The sequence below is a fragment of the Phoenix dactylifera genome, chromosome 18, assembly GCF_051530095.1.
Source record: "Phoenix dactylifera cultivar Ajwa chromosome 18, Ajwa_hap1_PhDact_Kaust_v1.1, whole genome shotgun sequence".
NCBI classification, from domain to species: Eukaryota; Viridiplantae; Streptophyta; class Magnoliopsida; order Arecales; family Arecaceae; genus Phoenix; species Phoenix dactylifera.
The window spans coordinates 2,293,641-2,311,821 of record NC_143207.1 but is presented as its reverse complement, the minus strand read 5'-3'; the positions used below and the strand labels follow the sequence as shown (position 1 = coordinate 2,311,821).

The 18,181-nt window shown below is 38.2% G+C and overlaps 2 protein-coding genes across 13 annotated transcripts in view; one reads left to right on the top strand and one right to left on the bottom strand.

The window, feature by feature from the left end:
- The window catches only part of LOC103696442 (ubiquitin C-terminal hydrolase 12-like), a 47,324-nt gene that overhangs the window by 15,086 nt on the left and 14,057 nt on the right, over positions 1-18,181 (top strand). For 5 of the 12 annotated variants that reach the window (XM_088714191.2, XM_026800893.4, XM_088714196.2 and 2 more), the window contains 14 exons: positions 5,618-5,740; positions 8,136-8,213; positions 8,339-8,427; positions 8,510-8,618; positions 9,012-9,080; positions 9,167-9,277; positions 11,906-11,961; positions 12,077-12,254; positions 12,346-12,447; positions 12,529-12,600; positions 12,844-12,909; positions 13,276-13,341; positions 13,551-13,637; positions 14,231-14,284. In XM_088714191.2, the coding sequence (XP_088570317.2) occupies positions 5,618-5,740; positions 8,136-8,213; positions 8,339-8,427; positions 8,510-8,618; positions 9,012-9,080; positions 9,167-9,277; positions 11,906-11,961; positions 12,077-12,254; positions 12,346-12,447; positions 12,529-12,600; positions 12,844-12,909; positions 13,276-13,341; positions 13,551-13,637; positions 14,231-14,284 (1,260 nt within the window). Of the gene's footprint in view, positions 1-5,617; positions 5,741-8,135; positions 8,214-8,338; positions 8,428-8,509; positions 8,619-9,011; positions 9,081-9,166; positions 9,278-11,905; positions 11,962-12,076; positions 12,255-12,345; positions 12,448-12,528; positions 12,601-12,843; positions 12,910-13,275; positions 13,342-13,550; positions 13,638-14,230; positions 14,285-15,085; positions 15,107-18,181 lie in introns of those variants that run through there. The other 7 variants (XM_008778073.4, XM_008778069.4, XM_088714194.2 and 4 more) reach the window with 4 other exon arrangements.
- Positions 1,437-2,479, bottom strand: LOC149750870 (uncharacterized). The gene is made up of 2 exons (XM_089928522.1): positions 2,040-2,479; positions 1,437-1,955 (listed from the first exon to the last, which is right to left on the bottom strand). The coding sequence occupies exons 1-2, from the start codon at positions 2,421-2,423 to the stop codon at positions 1,563-1,565; spliced, it is 777 nt and encodes a 258-aa protein (XP_089784648.1). The 5' UTR covers positions 2,424-2,479; the 3' UTR covers positions 1,437-1,562.

Below are 18,181 nucleotides of genomic sequence, written 5' to 3'. Positions count from 1 at the left end.
TTCCGCGGTCGATGACTACCAAATAGCGGGATCCATCATTTGACTACAACAATTTATCATTACCTGTTATCTTGGCTTTTTGATTTCGGCCTTTGACATTTTCTTGCTCTTCCAATATTGAAATTTTGATGGATTTGCTAATTGGATTAGTTTAGACCATGTGGCTGCATTTTAGATTGAATAATTGACATACAGGACTTCTTTTTCTTTTAAGGATGATAACCACGTTGCTTGTTATGACATTTCAAACCTGCAGTGGATGTGGGATTCCTATTGAATTCATAACCTTTTGACTGGCTGTTCTAATGCTTTCAAAATTTCGAGCCCCCAGTGTTATGGGATTCTTGTTTTGATTGGTAATTCTCTTTATGCAAGATGATCTATGTTCTCATTGACCAGCTTCAAAATGAATTGCAAAGTTAAATTGATGTTTAGGTTTTGATTGCATTGCAGACTAATAATTTTGTATGCTTTTCTTCCTTTTCTCTAGTTAAGTCTCAAATGGGTGAGGCCAAATGAAGCTAATTTGAGACTTAGTTCATTCGCTACAATAGGAATACAGTGCATCCGGTCAAAATTAGAAGAAACGAAACATTTTGCGCATGCTCAGATTAATATTGAGTAATTGTGCATTTAAGAATGCACTAATTCTAGAATGTAGGACACTATTAATTGCACATATAGCATTTAAAGTGGTAATTGAGGTAGATAATGCCAGATGCAAACGAAAAGCCCACGAGTCATGAGAAGAATACATATTTTCTTTGATTTTCAAGAAATGAAACTACTGTTGTTTGATTTAGACAAAACCCGGCATATTTCATATGAGAGAATATTTTCAATTGAACCAATCATGTTTCTCTTGATGGCCATAAAGTTTTTGAATAATTGATAGTGAACAAATCAATCCTCTTGGGTATGGTGGGCCAAATCAGAATCTAGATACAACACATTGTTGACAAGAGTATAACCAAGGTCCGCCGTACCGGTACCGGTCGGCGTACCGGTGGCCGGTCGGACCGGTACGTACCGGTCCGGACCGGTCCGTACCGGCCGGTACCGCGAGCCAAACATTTTGATTTTTTTTTAATATTGTCTCTGTTGGATCTTAAATTAAGTGAAGATTGATGTTTTTTTATTGCTTTTTTTATGATTTTTAATGTTTTTATATTTAAATTCAGGGTTCAAATTTGAAACATAGATGATGCATGTTATGTTTTCCTCCCGTTCCAAATAATAAAATGATACACATAAAATATCTTCAAATTAAGATACAATCATTTACATACATTTAAAGTACTCTAGGATATCTAAAATCGGGACGAGTGCCGATGGCTCTCGTAGATATCCGGATCATAAGTATAATCAGGAGGAGGCAAATCAACCCAATCAGAAGGAACGCGCGCCAGGTTATAAGAACTGTCGGATCTCTCGCTCACGCTCTGGCTCTGAGAGGTGTCTTCTGATTGTGTAGGGGCCCATCCAAATATGGCGGAAACAAAATCCAATGCATCATATCCATATTCGTCAGGCTGAGGCTGTGGATAATAGAATCCGTATCCTTATGTTGTCGGATCTGCAGTCGTATTCTGTCTTCCTGAACAACCTCGAGGAGCCCGTCTTCTATATCCAATGATATCCTCACGAAATCTATTAGGTGGTCGACCGTGGTCCGTATCCTGTGTAGCATCCGTAAATTGGGACTCACCGGTGAAATAAAGACCACCCTCCGGCTGTGTCTCATGAGTACCATACTGTCCTCCGCTCCCTCCATGGTTAGAAGATCCATCATCACCAGAACCTTCATCGCTGCTAGTCCAAGTCTCTTCCTCGACACTCTCCATTGGGACCCTTTGTTTTTCTTTCCTGGCCCTCTCTGTCTGGCTCCCCTGTGCCTGCGACTGATCAGCTCTGAGAGTGCGTGGAATATTGCGCTCAGCCCATTGCTTTGGATCGACCCCAGCTTCGGTGGCTATGAAGGTAGCCGGTCGTGGAGGCGATCCTGGCTCGTCAAGCTCGGGCTCCTGCTGCTGGCCTACAAGCCAGCCGAGTAGTGGATCATCGTTATCAGCGGTGAAGGTTCCGTAAATCGGATCTGTATACTTGAGCTCCACTTCCTCTTGTATGCACTTTAGTCTCAACCGCAAATTGTAATGCACATAAACAAGGTCGTTGAGGCGCTTTTGCGTCAAACGGTTTCTTTGTTTGCTGTGGATAAGGGCGAAGGTGGACCAATTGCGCTCACATCCACTAGAGAAAATTGTTTGGGAGAGGATTCGGATAGCTATCCGCTTTAGATTTCTCACAGATCCGCCAAAATGCACCCACCATTTAGTTGCAAAAGTATTTATGAAAATTACATGTATGATAGTTCCATAATAGTAACTAAAAGACATCAGGTGAATGTTTTCCTGATGTGTCATATACCTGAATTCATATTGTGTTTGCTGACGACAGCCGCTCGTTGGCCAAAACTGTAGCTGCCTTCTCTAAATAATTTGCTCTATGAAAAATAAGCATAAGAAAACCATGTTAATAATTGAAGATGCCGATATACTTACACATGCCGGTAATTACTAAATCATAATTACCTCTTCAAGACATAGGGCCGCTTTTTCTGGATCATGCTCCATCTTGTAAATCACATTACGCAAAGCATCCAGAAGTGTTTCATCCATACTAATTCCATCTATACTGTACTGAAACCGGGGGTTTAGGTAGTATGCTGCACATATACGAGACTATCTTAGCATAATTATATAATTACATCACTATAATTGTCACTATAATTATATCATAGCTTAACTGCTAGATGTAATTCCGTACCCATTTGCGCTCCCCACCGTTGCTCAATGATGTTGATGTACGACTGGTCATGTGCTGGATCTGCCTTCATAATCTGATCCTTTGCCTTGACCATCATGTGATACAAAAACCCATCTGGGGATAGATCTCGCTATGTACGGCCCGCAGCACTTCATATAATGGTTTGATAGCCTTGACTATTGTAGTAGCCCGCTGTCAGAATGGCTGTCTCGTCACCAAGTCTTCTATCTTGGTCCCTTCAGTGCCGGCATAAGAATATCTACTATCATACCACTCGGAACTGGCAAACATCTGACGTAGGGCTCCTCTCTTCTCGAGTATGCTATCAAGTGCGATGAAGTTGGTAGCAAACCGTGTGACTCCTGGTATCAGAATCTCTCCCCCTGCATACTTTCTCATCAGTGAAAGAACCAGTTATGGTTATAAATATACCTGGTAATGCGTTGTGCTGTCTCCACCGTTTGTTGCACCCTACGGATCTTTCCAATGTCCATCAACATAAGATCGATACAATGTGCAGCACATGGGGTTCAGAAAATATGTGGTCGCCGCTCCATCAAGACCTGTCCGACAGCCTTATATTGCGGCCCATTATCAGTGACGACCTGCACGACATTCTCCTCTCCTACCAGATCAATCACATCCTCCATAAGTTTCAGCATGTACGAGGTGTTGTGCACATAAGCCGAAGCATCAACCGACTTGTGGAAGAAGGTCTTAGCATCACAGTATGTCAGGAAGTTGATGATGCTCCGCCTGGTCGGACCGGTCCAACCATCGCACATGATGGTTAGTCCATATATGAGCCACTTGCTCTTGTAGGAGTCAATCCAATTCTCCAGCTCCTTATTGTTGTCAAGAAGCTCACCGTATATGTCCTTCGGGCCTGGAGGAGCTACACCGGGACCGGCAGCTTGTATGGCGGCAATGGCAGACCTGTAGTATGTATTGTCTGCCACATTCGCTGGGATGTGGCTGAAGTGAAACTAGGATCCAATAGCTCGCCACATAGTTTTCTTCTTATTCTTCATCCACATTGTGTCTACCCTCTGCTGCCTTGAATCTCTACTGGGAAGAGCATGCGGATCTACATCATGAATTGTCGCTTCTTATGGAATTTCTCTAGATGACTTCTTTCGGCTACCCAAACTACCCAGCATAGATGCAATCCGGCCACGTTTTTTGCCGACGCCCTCCCTGACTGAAGTTGTCCTCAAGAACTCTGGATCTTGTCTAATGCTCCCAGAACCGCCGCCCGACTCGTATGCAGAGGGCCCAAATCGAGCCCTATGCCTGGCCACCTCCTCTTGCTGCCACTGATCATCCAGGCTTGCATGCATGGCCGCCTGAATATCTGCCTCCTCATCTAGATCCTCGACCTCCTCTGGCTCCCTAGAGTGATAGGAAGGTGGCTCTGCCGCTCAGCGATCGACCTCCGCCCTCTTCTTGGAAGCCATCTCCTTTGCTTCTTTGACCTCAGTGAGATTCTGCCTCATCAGCACACGAATCTCGTTAGGACAATTTGGGCACGTAGCAACCTCACCGGAATTTCCGGCTAAGTGTTGCTTCAACCTGGTTACCCCTCCTCCCTTGAAAATCTTGTCGCAAAACTTGCATTGAAACTGGTGTCGTTGCCCCTCACTTCCAAGTCTTCGCCCATAAGACTAGCCAATATCACGCTTTGCAGGGTTCGTTTTTCTTGATGGCTCCATTTCTATCATAAAAGGACAACTTATCAAAAAATTAAGCTAATAAAGTAAATTTTTGCATTATCTTATTATTTAAGTAATTTATAAACTATTTTTTTAAGTTATTTATTAACAAAATTAATGAAATAACATAGGACAAAAAAACCGCACCTTAAATAGTCTCCGCTGGATTTTTTGGGCAGGACATCCTCCTCAATTTGTGGGCTATCTCTCAAATCTTTCCGTCTCTGATTACTCTTCAGAGGCTCACTCCTGGATTTTAGTTACTCTGGCCTCTAGAGTCTGGCTATCTCTCAAATCTTCTCGTTCGGTTTTTATAACCGAACGAGGCAACGAGCGAGGAAGAAGTGGCCGAGAGGCCACTTCGTTTCGTGCTGTCAACTCAAAAAAAGAAGTGGCCGAGAGGCCATAGCTTTTTTTTTTTTTTTTTTTTTGATGGGAAGGAGTGGCCGTGGGCCACTTCTTCCTTGAAACCACGTGCGGCGCGTGGTTTTTTGAAACCACGCCACGCGGTGGTTTCAAAAACCACAGCGCGAGGCGCTGTGGTTCCCACAAAAAAAAAAAAAAACGTATCGGTTCGCACCGGTACAAGGCCGGTACCGACCGGTACGGGCCGGTACCGACCGGTACGGGCTCCGTACCGGCCGGTTCGCAGATGAAAATGGAAAAATACCGGAAAATACCGGTTTTCATCTGTTTCCGGTACCGGTCAAGGACTGGACCGGTACGTACCGGCCCATGTCATTATAAAAGCAATTGTTTCTTTTGTTTATATTGTAGAGCAATGCACACTGTTGAGTCAATGGTTCAACCTCCACTTTCTAACTCGAGATCTGGTGTTTCACTCTTTCTGTAAGCATTCACATGACTTTGATGTGTTTAATAAAGTTCCCAGCTGCTTCCTAGTGAACTCTTGGACCTGTAGATTCTGGGGTGTGTGTGTATGCGTGTGTGATTTTAAGGTAACTGATATATTTTTGTTGGAGCATTGTTGTGCAGTAATCAGTCTTCATTGTGTCATAGTTCGTATATTCTCATACCTTTTGGTAGGATTTTTACTTCAAATTTTAAATGGTGCACAGGAGGAGGTGGCGAAAGAATTTGGTATCCCAGTTCAATTTCAGCGTTTTTGGTTGTGGGCTAAGCGGCAGAACCATACCTACCGTCCCAACAGGCCATTGAATCCTCAAGAAGAAGCACAATCTGTAAGTAATTTGTTACTGTTTTCTTTTGTTTTACCAGTATAGGGGCATGTGTAAGGACAGAAATAATCACTTATTTAAAAATAATAATCTACCTTTGTTCAAATATAAGAATAATAATTTGCAACCTAGTTTATTTTATGCATTTTCGACATAATTTATGATACCAAGTGAATGTAAAAGAATACAATGGATGGGAATAAACTTGATTAATTCGATAAGCTTTCTTATGTATGATTAGGTGTGTGTAAACTTGTAGGGTACACCTTCATATAAATAATCATTTTTTTTATTAATTATTCTTGCATTTTATGTTGTCCTGTGTTCACAGTAGGTTATTTCACACAGGAAAAAAAACTAATAGTGATAAAGTAATGATGTTAGTAAATTACTATTGGCAAAATTAATATTAACATTTGAATTGAAAAAAAATTGTTCAATGCATGCATATCATGGCTCCACATATGCTCATGAGTTCTTGTATATAATCCAAACGCTTATACTATGTTCTTGAAGTTTTGTGAAGTGCTGTTGATCTGACCTTGCTACCCACTTATCAATTTCTTTTCCAAGAGACAAAGAAACAATAGAGGTGCACATCGCGTAATTTGATGCTTGTTTATCAAAAACAATAAAATAAATTGTGAATGTGCATCCTACACACCAACCTCTGGTATTAATGAAAAGTGAGGTTATAAAAGATAAAAAGATCATAAATTAATGTTCATAGTAGCTTGAAGTGGTATTAAATGATCATAAATTAATGATCAGAAAAAGATAAAAACAGGAAAGAAAAATAAATTGTATGTTCATGAGATTTACTTAAAAAATGCCATCATGGAATCATTTAATGCCACTGTTTTAAATGATAGGTCAAAAATACTGGCCATTATAATGGTTCAAGAGTCCTCTCAATATGACAAAATGCATTTTAGTAAAAATTTCAATTTACCTATACTTTTATTATAGTAGCCATTATATAAAACAAAAATATAGCTATTCAAAAATAATATTTTTCACTTTTCTAAATACAACAATATTTTAAAACTAAAAAATTATAGATTTTTTTAATTTTGAGATTGATGACCTCATCATGTAGTTTGTTAACCACTATTTTCTGGTATAACAGTTTATATACCTTCTTTTTTTAATATTATTATTTGGGATTGATGACATAATTATGTAATTATTTGTTATTGTTAGCCACTATTTTTTAGTTTAACAGTTTATATGCCTTCTTATTATAATGTTATTATATATGTCATAAAATTTCTCCCAGACATCTGGGATTGCCTGGACTTGAACTGAGAGACTTTTGGGGTGCGTTAGAGTGAGGTGATAACCAACTACACCCTAACATCTACATCATAATATAATAACCAACTACACCTCAAACCCAAGAAAACAAACAAAAAGAAAAAACAACAATTGCCCCAGTCTAACTGGACTGAAATCCGTGCTAAGATTAGGAACCGGGAAGGAATATTCCCTTCCTGTTTTTATGTACAGATTTTTGTCAGAGAAATACTTTGTCATTGGGCAAGATGGGAGAGCATGTTTTTTGGGCTATTTTTTAACCTTCTTCCAGCGGTTTACCAAAGATCGCTCGCTCGGTGTAGTAGCGATGTTCCGAAATGCATTTTGAGCTGCTGCATATGGTCTTATGAGCCCACTAGATGCAGGTAATTCATAGTGGCATGCGGTATATATGATATTTGGGATCCATATAGTTTTTGTTCCATAGATCTTGTTGTCAGTGCAGATTGTTTTTGATGGATATAATTTCGCTTAAATGTCACTGTATATTTGTGACTCAAAACTGCATTCTCTGGTGGTTAATTCTTCTGTTTGTTGGTCAGAATTTGGTTGGTATCCTTAGCATACTGGCATTTTAAGATTTGCATGGCTTTGGAAACCTGCATGTACATTGAATGTGCTTTAATGCTTTCTAATCTTGTGCACTAAAAACTCAGATCATTTTGTAGATGTTGACCAATCTTGCACATCTATCTAATTTAACATAATTCATTTGATATTTAGTTAGGAATGATCCTTGGCAATAGGATTTGCATTTTGAATGTGTATTATGACATTGCAGGCGTCAAGGGGCGATTTGTTTATTCAAGTGGTTTTCTTGTCTTATCTTTCTTGTATATAACATGATGTAATACTTGCTTATCTCTTTTTCTAACCTGCTCTCTCTTCCATAAATAATATAATATCATGGGGCATCTTATTTATTCAAGCAATTTTTCCTCCCTTGTTCTGCATTTCTTGTAATGTGATATCTAGAAATCTCTTTCTTCCTTTTGTTTTCTTCATACTTGATTTTTCCATATGCCTTTTTTTGTCCATTAATCAGCAATTTGGCATCTTACAACGCTCCATTTCTTTGTAGGTTGGACAGTTGAGGGACGTATCCAACAAGGCACATAATGCAGAACTTAAGCTGTTTTTGGAAGTTGAGCTTGGACTGGTAACATTATTTGCTGCTTGTCCATGTTTACTTCTCTAAATTTCTATATTTTTCATATAATACATGTGATAATGACAGACTTCAACCACCTAACCATCCACATCCTTTTTCTTTTGATTGTTTAGGATTTACATCCTCTTTCTCCGCCTGACAAGACCAAAGAAGATATACTACTTTTTTTCAAGCTTTATGACCCTGAGAAAGAACAGCTTCGGTATTCATCTGTTTTTCTTGCCATTAGTTTTATTAATGTGTGTTACATTTTGCTTTAACTTTTTTCTTTTTAACAAAAACAGGTATGTAGGGAGACTATTTGTGAAGGCTTTAGGAAAGCCATCAGAAATACTGACAAAATTGAATGAACTGGCTGGTTATTCACCAAATCAAGAAATTGAACTTTACGAGGTCTGTATTATGTCTGTTGTAAAATTAATTACTTTAAAATTCTCATATACTGCTTAGTTTTTCATTATTTGTTCGTCATAACTAGCTTGTTGCAACTACCATATTCTTAGAGTAAGTACAAACATAAATGCAGAACCAAGATTTGATGAGAAGTGTGTAGTCCAACTCTATATATTGCATATGTATGCAAAAGATTCATGCCTGTTAGCTCTTGGGTTTGTGCATGCCTAGTGCTTTACCATTCCAAAGTGACACCACCTTGTTGGTATGGTCACTGATGCACGCCAGATGGTCAAAAAAATGTTAACTCTTAAACTGAAAATTTTAACAAGAAATGTGTAATCCAGTTCAGAGAGTTCTGAGTCTTTTAACCTTCTCTTTAACATTGTCCAGGAAATAAAGTTTGAGCCAAGTGTTATGTGTGAACATATCGACAAAAACCTTACTTTCCGTTCTAGCCAGGTTTGTCTAGCACATGGATATGATCATTAAAAGATGCTGTTGGTAAAGTGTGCCACTGGCCATTGACTTTTGTTTTCTTCTTATAGCTTGAAGATGGTGACATCATCTGTTACCAGAAATCTCCGGTAGTAGAAAGTGATGACCAATTCCGCTATCCTGATGTTCCTTCTTTTCTTGAATATGTTCGTAATCGGCAGGTATTTTTGCTGAATATAGAACTTTATTAAGAAAATTTCATCATTCTTTTGTAAGGTCCCTTCACACTTCATCACTTATATGCATATCTGAGTTGTCTCATAGTTATTCTTAGAATTTTAAATTGCATATTGTGATACATCATTGACAACAATATTATTTGCATTTGAAGCTGATTGCTAATAAATATATTGAAATATATTCTCAAAAATGACATTCTTCTGGTTACTGTTGTAGAAAGAGCACTACTATTTTTATTTTCTGAGTAAGTTATCTAAATGAATTTACTTTTTCTTTGTATTGTTCAGAAGATAATTTTGGAGCTCAAAAATGAGCAAAGATTGAGGCTTTGTATGAACTTGTAAATTGGCTGTCCCGATATATGATTCGGATAGAAATAATGTATTTATTATTTTGTTCAAACTGCCCTAGCTTGTCCTAGGCTGATGGGCACAAAACTAGTGCGTAGGTATTTGGTTCAGCTTCACCTTACAATGAAGAATCGCAAACCGCTGCAACATCAGTCTCTGCTAGTGGACCTCCTAGCTTTGGATGGATATAATGAATTAAGAACACTGTATGTACCGCAAAGTTGAGGATATAAGTTCTAGCTTGAATTTGTTTCTCGATGTCATGCTTGTGACCAACTGTTTAATTATCCTTCCACTTGCTAAACAGGATTCTGGTTTTAGACCATGAGGCAAATAACTGTTGAATCTATATAATTACTCTTTGGAGACTTTGACCTAGGTTTCCCAGTCTGTCGGTACTGCTGCAAGCATCAGTGTTTATGAGTGACTATATGCATGATGTTTATGCACTTTTCTACTCTGATATGTAAAATCTTTAATCTATTTCTGGTCCTTGCCAAGCGCAAGTGATTAAATCACCCCTAGTGCCAGCACTTTCTCTTATGATTTGGGTAGCATAGGCAGATTGATGTTCTTTATCATCATACATCATGTTTTAAATTTTATTAGGAATTTAATGCTTTTTGGTCCATATAGTTCATGTCGCTAATTTTTCTAATAATTTACATGTTTCTTACAAATTATTCTTGTAGCCTTGCTATCTAGTACCTTTAATAGAAGTTCCATTGGTTGTTAATGGGTTGGTTCTTCTGAATACTGCTCAAGGATCTAAGAGTGTTGACAACTTTCCCTCTGGATGATTTTCATAGAAGAAAAGAAAAGAGTGGGGGTTGGGGATGAATATTGACACTTGGTGGAGACTGCCATGTTGTCATACATGTAAATTGGAAAGTGGGGGGCTAAGAAGCTGGCATTGCTGTACTGTATATGGAAATTTGTATGAATATAAGTTGTTGTATGGAATGTATAAAGGTACATAAAGCAGTATTTTGTGACAATATAATCATGAGTTTTATCCATTCTCGTTCGATCACGGTGGGGGAGCAAGTCTCTCTTACATCCTAGTCCCCCGCCTCGCTTCTCTTTAGAAGGCCCTTTGTCTTACTTCGATTTCATTTCTTTGACCAAAACAACTACTTGTGAGGAAAAGTCCCAACATCTAGCTAGGGGGATATGGGTAGACCATAATGAAAACGCAATTTCTGTTTTTCTTCTAGACGAATACGATATTGCGATCTTTTCCTAGAACGCAATTGGTTTTTAAGATCGTAACAAAAAAAAGAAGAAGTAGGACCAAACCGAGAGTTAGCAGCATAGACAAGGATGGATTTGTGAATGAGAAATAAAAGTTGCCTATCTTCATAAGAATTAATGGGTGAATGGAAAATTGCTCAAGTGGGCTCATTCGGGTTGCCATTCAACTCTTTGATTCAAAATTGTTCTGAAAGGTAGCCCCGAGGCCTTCTCGATCAAGTTCTTTGTTCACGCGCATTCCTTGATTCTGGTGACCAATTGAATATGGGAGAAGGTCTTGTTCTATCCTGAGAGAGGGGACAACCAGACAACAGAACTGCTTTTCGATTTCTTCTTTTCACCTTAGACCAACTGCCAGTACAAGGCAAGGAAGACCACGCAGACTCATTCTGCACAGTCTAATCCAACAGTTAGGAATGGGCCAATGAGAAAGCAAACCCACTTATTGAGCTCCAAGACCACGAAACGGAAGCACGCTTGGGGGCCTGGTCAACTGCCCGGCCACCTCTTTAGCTCATCTCTATTCATTAGTTCAGCGCTAAGATGTAGAACTGGATCGTATATGGGTCAAGAGATCTTCAATCTGGAATTCTCTGCTTCAAGTGTTGCTAACAACCTGGTAATTCTATGTGACCTTAGACAGGAGCACTGATTATGGGTTGATCAGATTTTATATGGAATCATTGTTTTCTTGATTTCTTTTCTCCAGATAATATATTTTCTTCAATGACTAACAAGATATAATTATTATAAAAAGATTAACTATCTACAGTTCTTACTTTAGTTGCCGACTTGTAAAATTAGCAATAATTTGGGTTTCCATTTAAACTTATTTTATTTAGTACGTTCTATCTTTACATATTAGACTGCTGCCAAGCTCACACATCTAATATATTAGAAAATACCTTGTTGGAATTTGCTCTTTTTGGAATCTGGCATATGTTGAAATTGTTCCTTTGATGTGATTCTGAACCTTCATGTCTAAGCTTTTTATCTTATCCATAGGTTGTGCATTTTCGGTCATTAGAGAAGCCAAAGGAGGAGGATTTTTGTTTGGAACTGTAAGCATTCAAGACCTATCTGCTAATTTTACATTTGTGAAATTGTAATAATTAAATAAATTCACTTGTTTTAATTCAGTATTCTGATTGGTGGTTTCCTTGTTCTGCCTTCAAGATCAAAGCTTCATACGTATGATGATGTTGTAGAAAGAGTTGCTCGCCATCTTGGTCTGGATGATCCATCAAAAATTCGGCTTACATCTCATAACTGTTACTCTCAGCAGCCTAAACCCCAACCCATCAAGTATCGGGGTGTAGAGCATCTCGCAGACATGCTGGTCCATTATAACCAGGTCTTTCATCATATTTTTTGGGTTAAAGCTAAATCATGTATATATTAATGTTGAAATAAGGGCCTAACATGTATTGCTTTATTTGTGACAGACTTCTGACATATTGTATTATGAAGTGCTGGACATCCCTCTGCCGGAATTGCAAGGCTTAAAAACTCTTAAAGTTGCATTCCATCATGCCACAAAGGATGAGGTAGTTTGCTAATCATGGCTATCATTGTATTATTGATTATATTTAACTCGATGATTTTTTTTAAAACTTGTTGATTTTCAGGTTGTAATTCATAGTATTAGACTACCAAAAAATAGCACTGTGGCTGATGTGATTAATGACCTGAAAACAAAGGTGACAATTGTAATTATTGCACAGTTTTTTTGGTTTTCTTTTCATTCAAATGGGAATTGGGGTTCTATTCACATTATTCTAGCAACAGTGTTTTTATATTAGCATTGTAAAGTCTAAACAACCTTCTTGTAGGCAGTGAAACTTTCCAATATGCATGTATCATACTTAAGTTTTGTATTTGTTCTCATGCCATCTTTGATAAAAATTTGGTGCCTTGACTCCATTTGATTTTGTTTTGAACAGGTTGAACTGTCTCATCCTAATGCTGAACTCCGGTTGCTAGAGGTCTTTTATCACAAGATCTACAAGGTATTATGGTAGCCACGTATACAAGTGCCATAAAGTTCAATTCCATCTCGACAAACTTGTATGTCCTCACAAATTGCTTAGGTCAGTCATAAATCAGCTATGATTCTGCTGAGCCTGAGAATCCTATTAGAGAACTGAAAGAGTTGGAAATTAGTTCAACTGAAATTTTATGTTTCTAGTTCCTCTCTGGTGTTGCAACTTTGAGCAGTTCTTTGACAGTTTAAGATGAACAATATTTTAACCTGAATACTTCATATGGCTATTCAAGTTATCTTCAAGCATTTGAGATTGGGGAGAGTACAATGATAACTTCATTAGTTTTTAATTTGATTAGCTGCCTGATCATCGTTGTATACTTCCTTGCAGATCTTTCCACCCAATGAAAAGATAGAAAATATAAATGATCAATACTGGACGTTGCGTGCAGAGGAGGTAAGTCGTATGTCACCATTCTGAGTGAGTTGTTAAACCAGACGTACCTGTTAAAATATAAGTCACCTCTGAATCATATTCTGGATTACCTACTGGCATAGAGAGGCATAGGGTTTTGACCGGAGTATGTTTTGATTCATGATACATGCTTTTATCTAAGTAATCATGTCAATTTTGTTTTAGTTCATATTTTTTGCTCATGCTGACAGGTCCCAGAGGAAGAGAAGAACCTTGGTCCACATGATCGCTTAATTCATGTTTACCACTTCATGAAAGATACCAGTCAGAATCAGATGGTAAGTATTAGAAACTTTTTGGCTTGCTTGTTCATTTCTTTTTTAGTGAAGATTTAAATATTGAAACAAGTGCTTCAGGATCTCAAGGACATAATATGACCTATCGTTAAAATAACTGTAAACAACAAATGCGGTCTGCCAGTTTTTGAGACAAATATCTTTTAAGGGTAGAACCATGCATTGCAAGTCATTTTCATGTTAGTAATAAATGCAAGAAATGCTGAACTGGGCTAAACCACTCGATTCGGCCCCTATTGAGCCAACCCGGTGGGAAATCGGGTCGGTTCCCACCGGGTCGGCTCGAACTTTGGATTTGGTTCCGGCCCCGAACCAGCCGGAATTGGTTCCTTACCGGCCGGAACAGGTCCCAAACCGACCAGAACCGACTAAAAAAGGTCTGAACTAGACCTTACCAGTGCAAACTGGCCTGGAACCTGCCGGAACCGGCCGATTCCCTTCGAACTTGGTTTTGAACCGGGCTCCTTCCCTTTTCTTTGTTCGGTGTTAAAATGATGTTGGGAAGGCCTTCTCGGGCCTTCCCACTTACATTTGTAAGCGGTGGAGAACTTTCTGCCCCTTTCTCTTTCCACCAGGTCAAAAATCACACCGATTCAGCACTTCAGAAGGAAGATCCAAGCTTAAATAAGGTGAGCTTCCTCCCTCCTATCTCATTCTCTCTTTTTTTAGCTTGAAAAAATAACTCAAAAATTGCAAATAAGAAAAGATCATGTCAAAAATTTCGATTTGGCCTTTGATTTTATTATATGCTGTAGATCTACGGACGATCTATACGATGACATAAAAATTTTAATTTTCGGATTATATATAATTTTTAAAAATACAATATATATATTTTTGAATTAAAAAATAAAAAAATATTTTAGAAAATAAAAATAAAAATAGTAAAATTAGAAGCATATTTAGGGGCATGCAAGCTAATCTATAGCAAAATATGGTGTCTATATATTCAAGTTTTGATGTGTCATGTGCATAGTAGCGTAAGCCTAAATTTGAAAAAAATGAGAAAATAAGTAGCCTTTGATGCATGCTCGAGGGATTGGAAAAATATATATATTATCCATTATTGGGTTTCACATGGATCTGAGCTGAAATTAATTTTTAAAATATTAATATTTAAATAATATTTTTTAATCAAAAATAATTAAAAATATATAAATAATACCAAAAATTATGAAAATTTACTAGTACGTATTACATAATTTAGAAGTAAATTTTAAGTAGAAAATATATATTTTTGAATTTATAATATTTAAACATTTTTAAATTTAAAAATTATTAAAAATATATAAATATATAAAAAATATAAAAAATTACTATTATATATTAGATAAATCAGATATATTTTTTGACAAAAAAATATCTTCATCGTAACGAAATTTTGCTATTTTTAAAGCATTGATACATCAACGTAGTTGATAAACCTGCAGGAATGAAGCATCAAGAAAAAAAGGAGCTAGAGCGTGACATTAGTTGGGATCATGGGTCAATGCTCTTGAATTGACATCATTGAAAGTGCAACTGGTGCAACATAGAGTTCAAGAAAGAAGAGATAACCAGGTTGAAACAACACTTAGCTGGTGATTACCCCGATGTATTTATGTACTGAAAATACCCACAGAAGATTTGGCAACTTTTGAAGCACTTTACTAATTTTAGAGCAGCAAAAAAAGGGTTTCCAAGAAGGCGGAGGTGGTCCGCCGAGCAGTAGAGCCACTTTTCTCACTCTAAAAAATCAGAGGAGGCGTCCGCTCTAGAATACGAGAAAGCACAGATCCAGGCTGCCATGCAGGCGAGCTTGGATGATTAGCGGTAACAGAATGATGTCGTAAGGTATAAAGCTCGATTTGTATCCTCGTACTACGAGTCAGGCTCCAATTCTGCGAGCAGCAGGGCAGATTCAGAGTTCAGGAGAAATTTCTCAGTTAGGGAGGTCGTTAGCAAAGGTGGTGGCCGTATTACATCTATGCTAGGAGCTTTTGGTAGCAAAAAAAAAGTCATCTAAAGAGATTCTACCAGGAGAAGCAATTTATGATTTAGATCTACATGCCTCAGCAGAGATTCGAAGTAGTAGAGGGTTGACTCAATGATGAAAGATATGAAGGATATGTAGTGAGCTATTGGATTTTGGTTCCACTTCAGTGACATTTTAGTGAATATGGAAAACAATACATACTATAGGTTTGTCATTTTCGTCATAAGGTTGCTGGTCCCGGTATAGATCCTTCAGGTCCGAAAGACATCTACGGGGAGCTTTTTAACAGTAATAAGGAGCTAGAGAAATTGATTGCCTTATACAAGAGCAAGTAGCTCACATATGGACTAACAGTGATGTGTGATGGTTAGACAGGTCCTACCAGGCAGAGTATTATCAACTTTCTGACATATTGTGATATAAAGACTTTCTTCCACAATTCGGTTGATGCTTCTGATCAGGTGCACGATGCCATGTACATCCTTAAATTGATAGAGGTGATTGATCAGTTAGGAGAGTGTTGTGCAGGTCGTCATTGATAATGGGTCATAATATAAGGCTGTCGCAAAGATCTTGATGGAGCGGCAACTATATTTTTTGGACCTAATGTGCTGCACGTATCGACCTCGGCGGCCACATTTTTTGGACTCCATGTGCTGCACGTATCGATCTCATGTTGATATACATTGCAAAGATTTGTAGGGTGCAGCAGACAATGGAGATAACCCAAACCATCATCAGATATATTTTAACCATCCATGGGTTCTTTTACTAATGAGAAGATATGCAAGAGGAGAGATCTTGAGATCAGGAGTCAGTTTTCTACCAACTACATTGCACTTGATAACCTTGAGAAAATAATGTCAGATGTTTCAGTCCCGAGTGGTACAAAAGTAGATATGCGAGGGCCAATACTGAAGGAAGCATTGTCGAGGATTTGGTATGAGACAGACATTCTGGCAGTGGGCCACTGCGATAGTGAAGATTATCAGACTATTGTATGAAGTGCTTCGAGCCGTGGACATCGAGAGATACCTTCAGATGGGTTTCTTGTATCATATGATGGAGAGAAAAAAGATTCAAATCATGAAGGCAGATTTGACGTTTGCCCATGAGTACATTAACAACATTAAGCGGTAGTGGGACTACTAGATGAGTAGAAACTTGTATCTAGCAGGTAAGCAAGAACATTGAAAATTAGACTACTCCTGTACTTGTACAATTTTACTAAAACAATAATGAATTTTATCTGCAGCATGCGACATGAACTCTCGGTTTCAGTACACTGTAGCTGGAATTGATATAGATGGATTTCTGGCCACTCTGAGTAATGTGATTTATAAGACAGCTTGATCTATAAGTCGCGACTTTATGTCTAGAAGATGCAAGTTAACTTAAGTAATGTATACTCATGGCTTAGTTAATTGGTATCTTCAATTATTAATATAGTACAATACGATTCTTTTTCATAGATCAAAATATTTAAAGAGGGCATTGATAACTTCGGAGTTTCGGCAGCTGTCATAAGAAAAGTTTGAATCTAGTTATGTTACACATCAGAACATTTATTTGATGTTAGATAGTTACTAATATAGTACTATTTTATATGTAATTTTTCTTCAATGTTTTTGCAGCTGAATGGTGGATTCATTTTGGGTTGTCTGAAAAAAAATTTAAGCGGTTAGCTATCCAGATTCTCTTTCAGACGATCTCCTCGAGTGACTGAGCATAATTGGTCCACCTTCGTCCTTATCCACAAGTAGAGGAATTGTTTGACACAAAAGTACCTCAATGATCTTGTATATGTTCACTAGAATTTAAGGTTGAGGCTGAAGTGCATTCAGGAGAAAGTGGAGCTAAAGTACACAGATTTGATCTATAGTGCTTTCGTTGATGAGGATGATCCTATGATCGGATGGCTTGGGGGCCAGTAGAGGGCCAGAGCTTGATGAGCGAGGATCGCCTTTACGACCGGCCAGTTTCGTAACCAACGAAACTAGGGTCGATGCAGGGCAATAGACAGAGAACAATATTCCACATATTCTTCTACCTGGTCAGCCACAGCCACAGGGTAGTCGGTCACCACATGCTGTCTGAAACATCCTCATAAAGATATGATTGAGAGATGCTTAAAAGATGTTACTATGCTATCCGGTCAACTCAGTCAAGGGGTGACATACATCCTTCCAACATAACCAGGCAGAGAGGTACGAAGGGTAAATAGGCAGCGAGTGGCACGAAGGGTAAGAAGGCAGCTGTTGCTTAGCACACCAAAAAAGAAAAATAAAAGGCATCTGCAACCCTATGGAGAGTGTCGAGGAGTCAGTTTACTCAGATTCAGAAATCAGGAGTAGCAGTTCTGGTAGTCATGGATTTGCTGGCCATAGAGAGTGGTGCGGACACCAGTGCCAGGTCAGCCGGTGGCCATAGGATCCAGCCAGCTCAGCAGGCCCGGCCAATTTATTTTGGATTGATTTATTTTAGTTGGGTTTATTTTATGTTGATTGGGTTTATTTGCATATTGTCATTTGAGGACCTTTTTAGGATTGTT

What these genes read in the sequence shown, in the direction of transcription:
- LOC149750870 (XM_089928522.1), bottom strand. Translation starts at nt 2,423, where the DNA reads ATGACACATCAGGAAAACATTCACCTGATGTCTTTTAGTTACTATTAT. An exon ending in ATCCACTACTCGGCTGGCTT is followed by an intron (nt 1,956 to 2,039) that starts GTAGGCCAGCAG and finishes GAAGCTGGGGTC; the next exon opens with GATCCAAAGCAATGGGCTGA.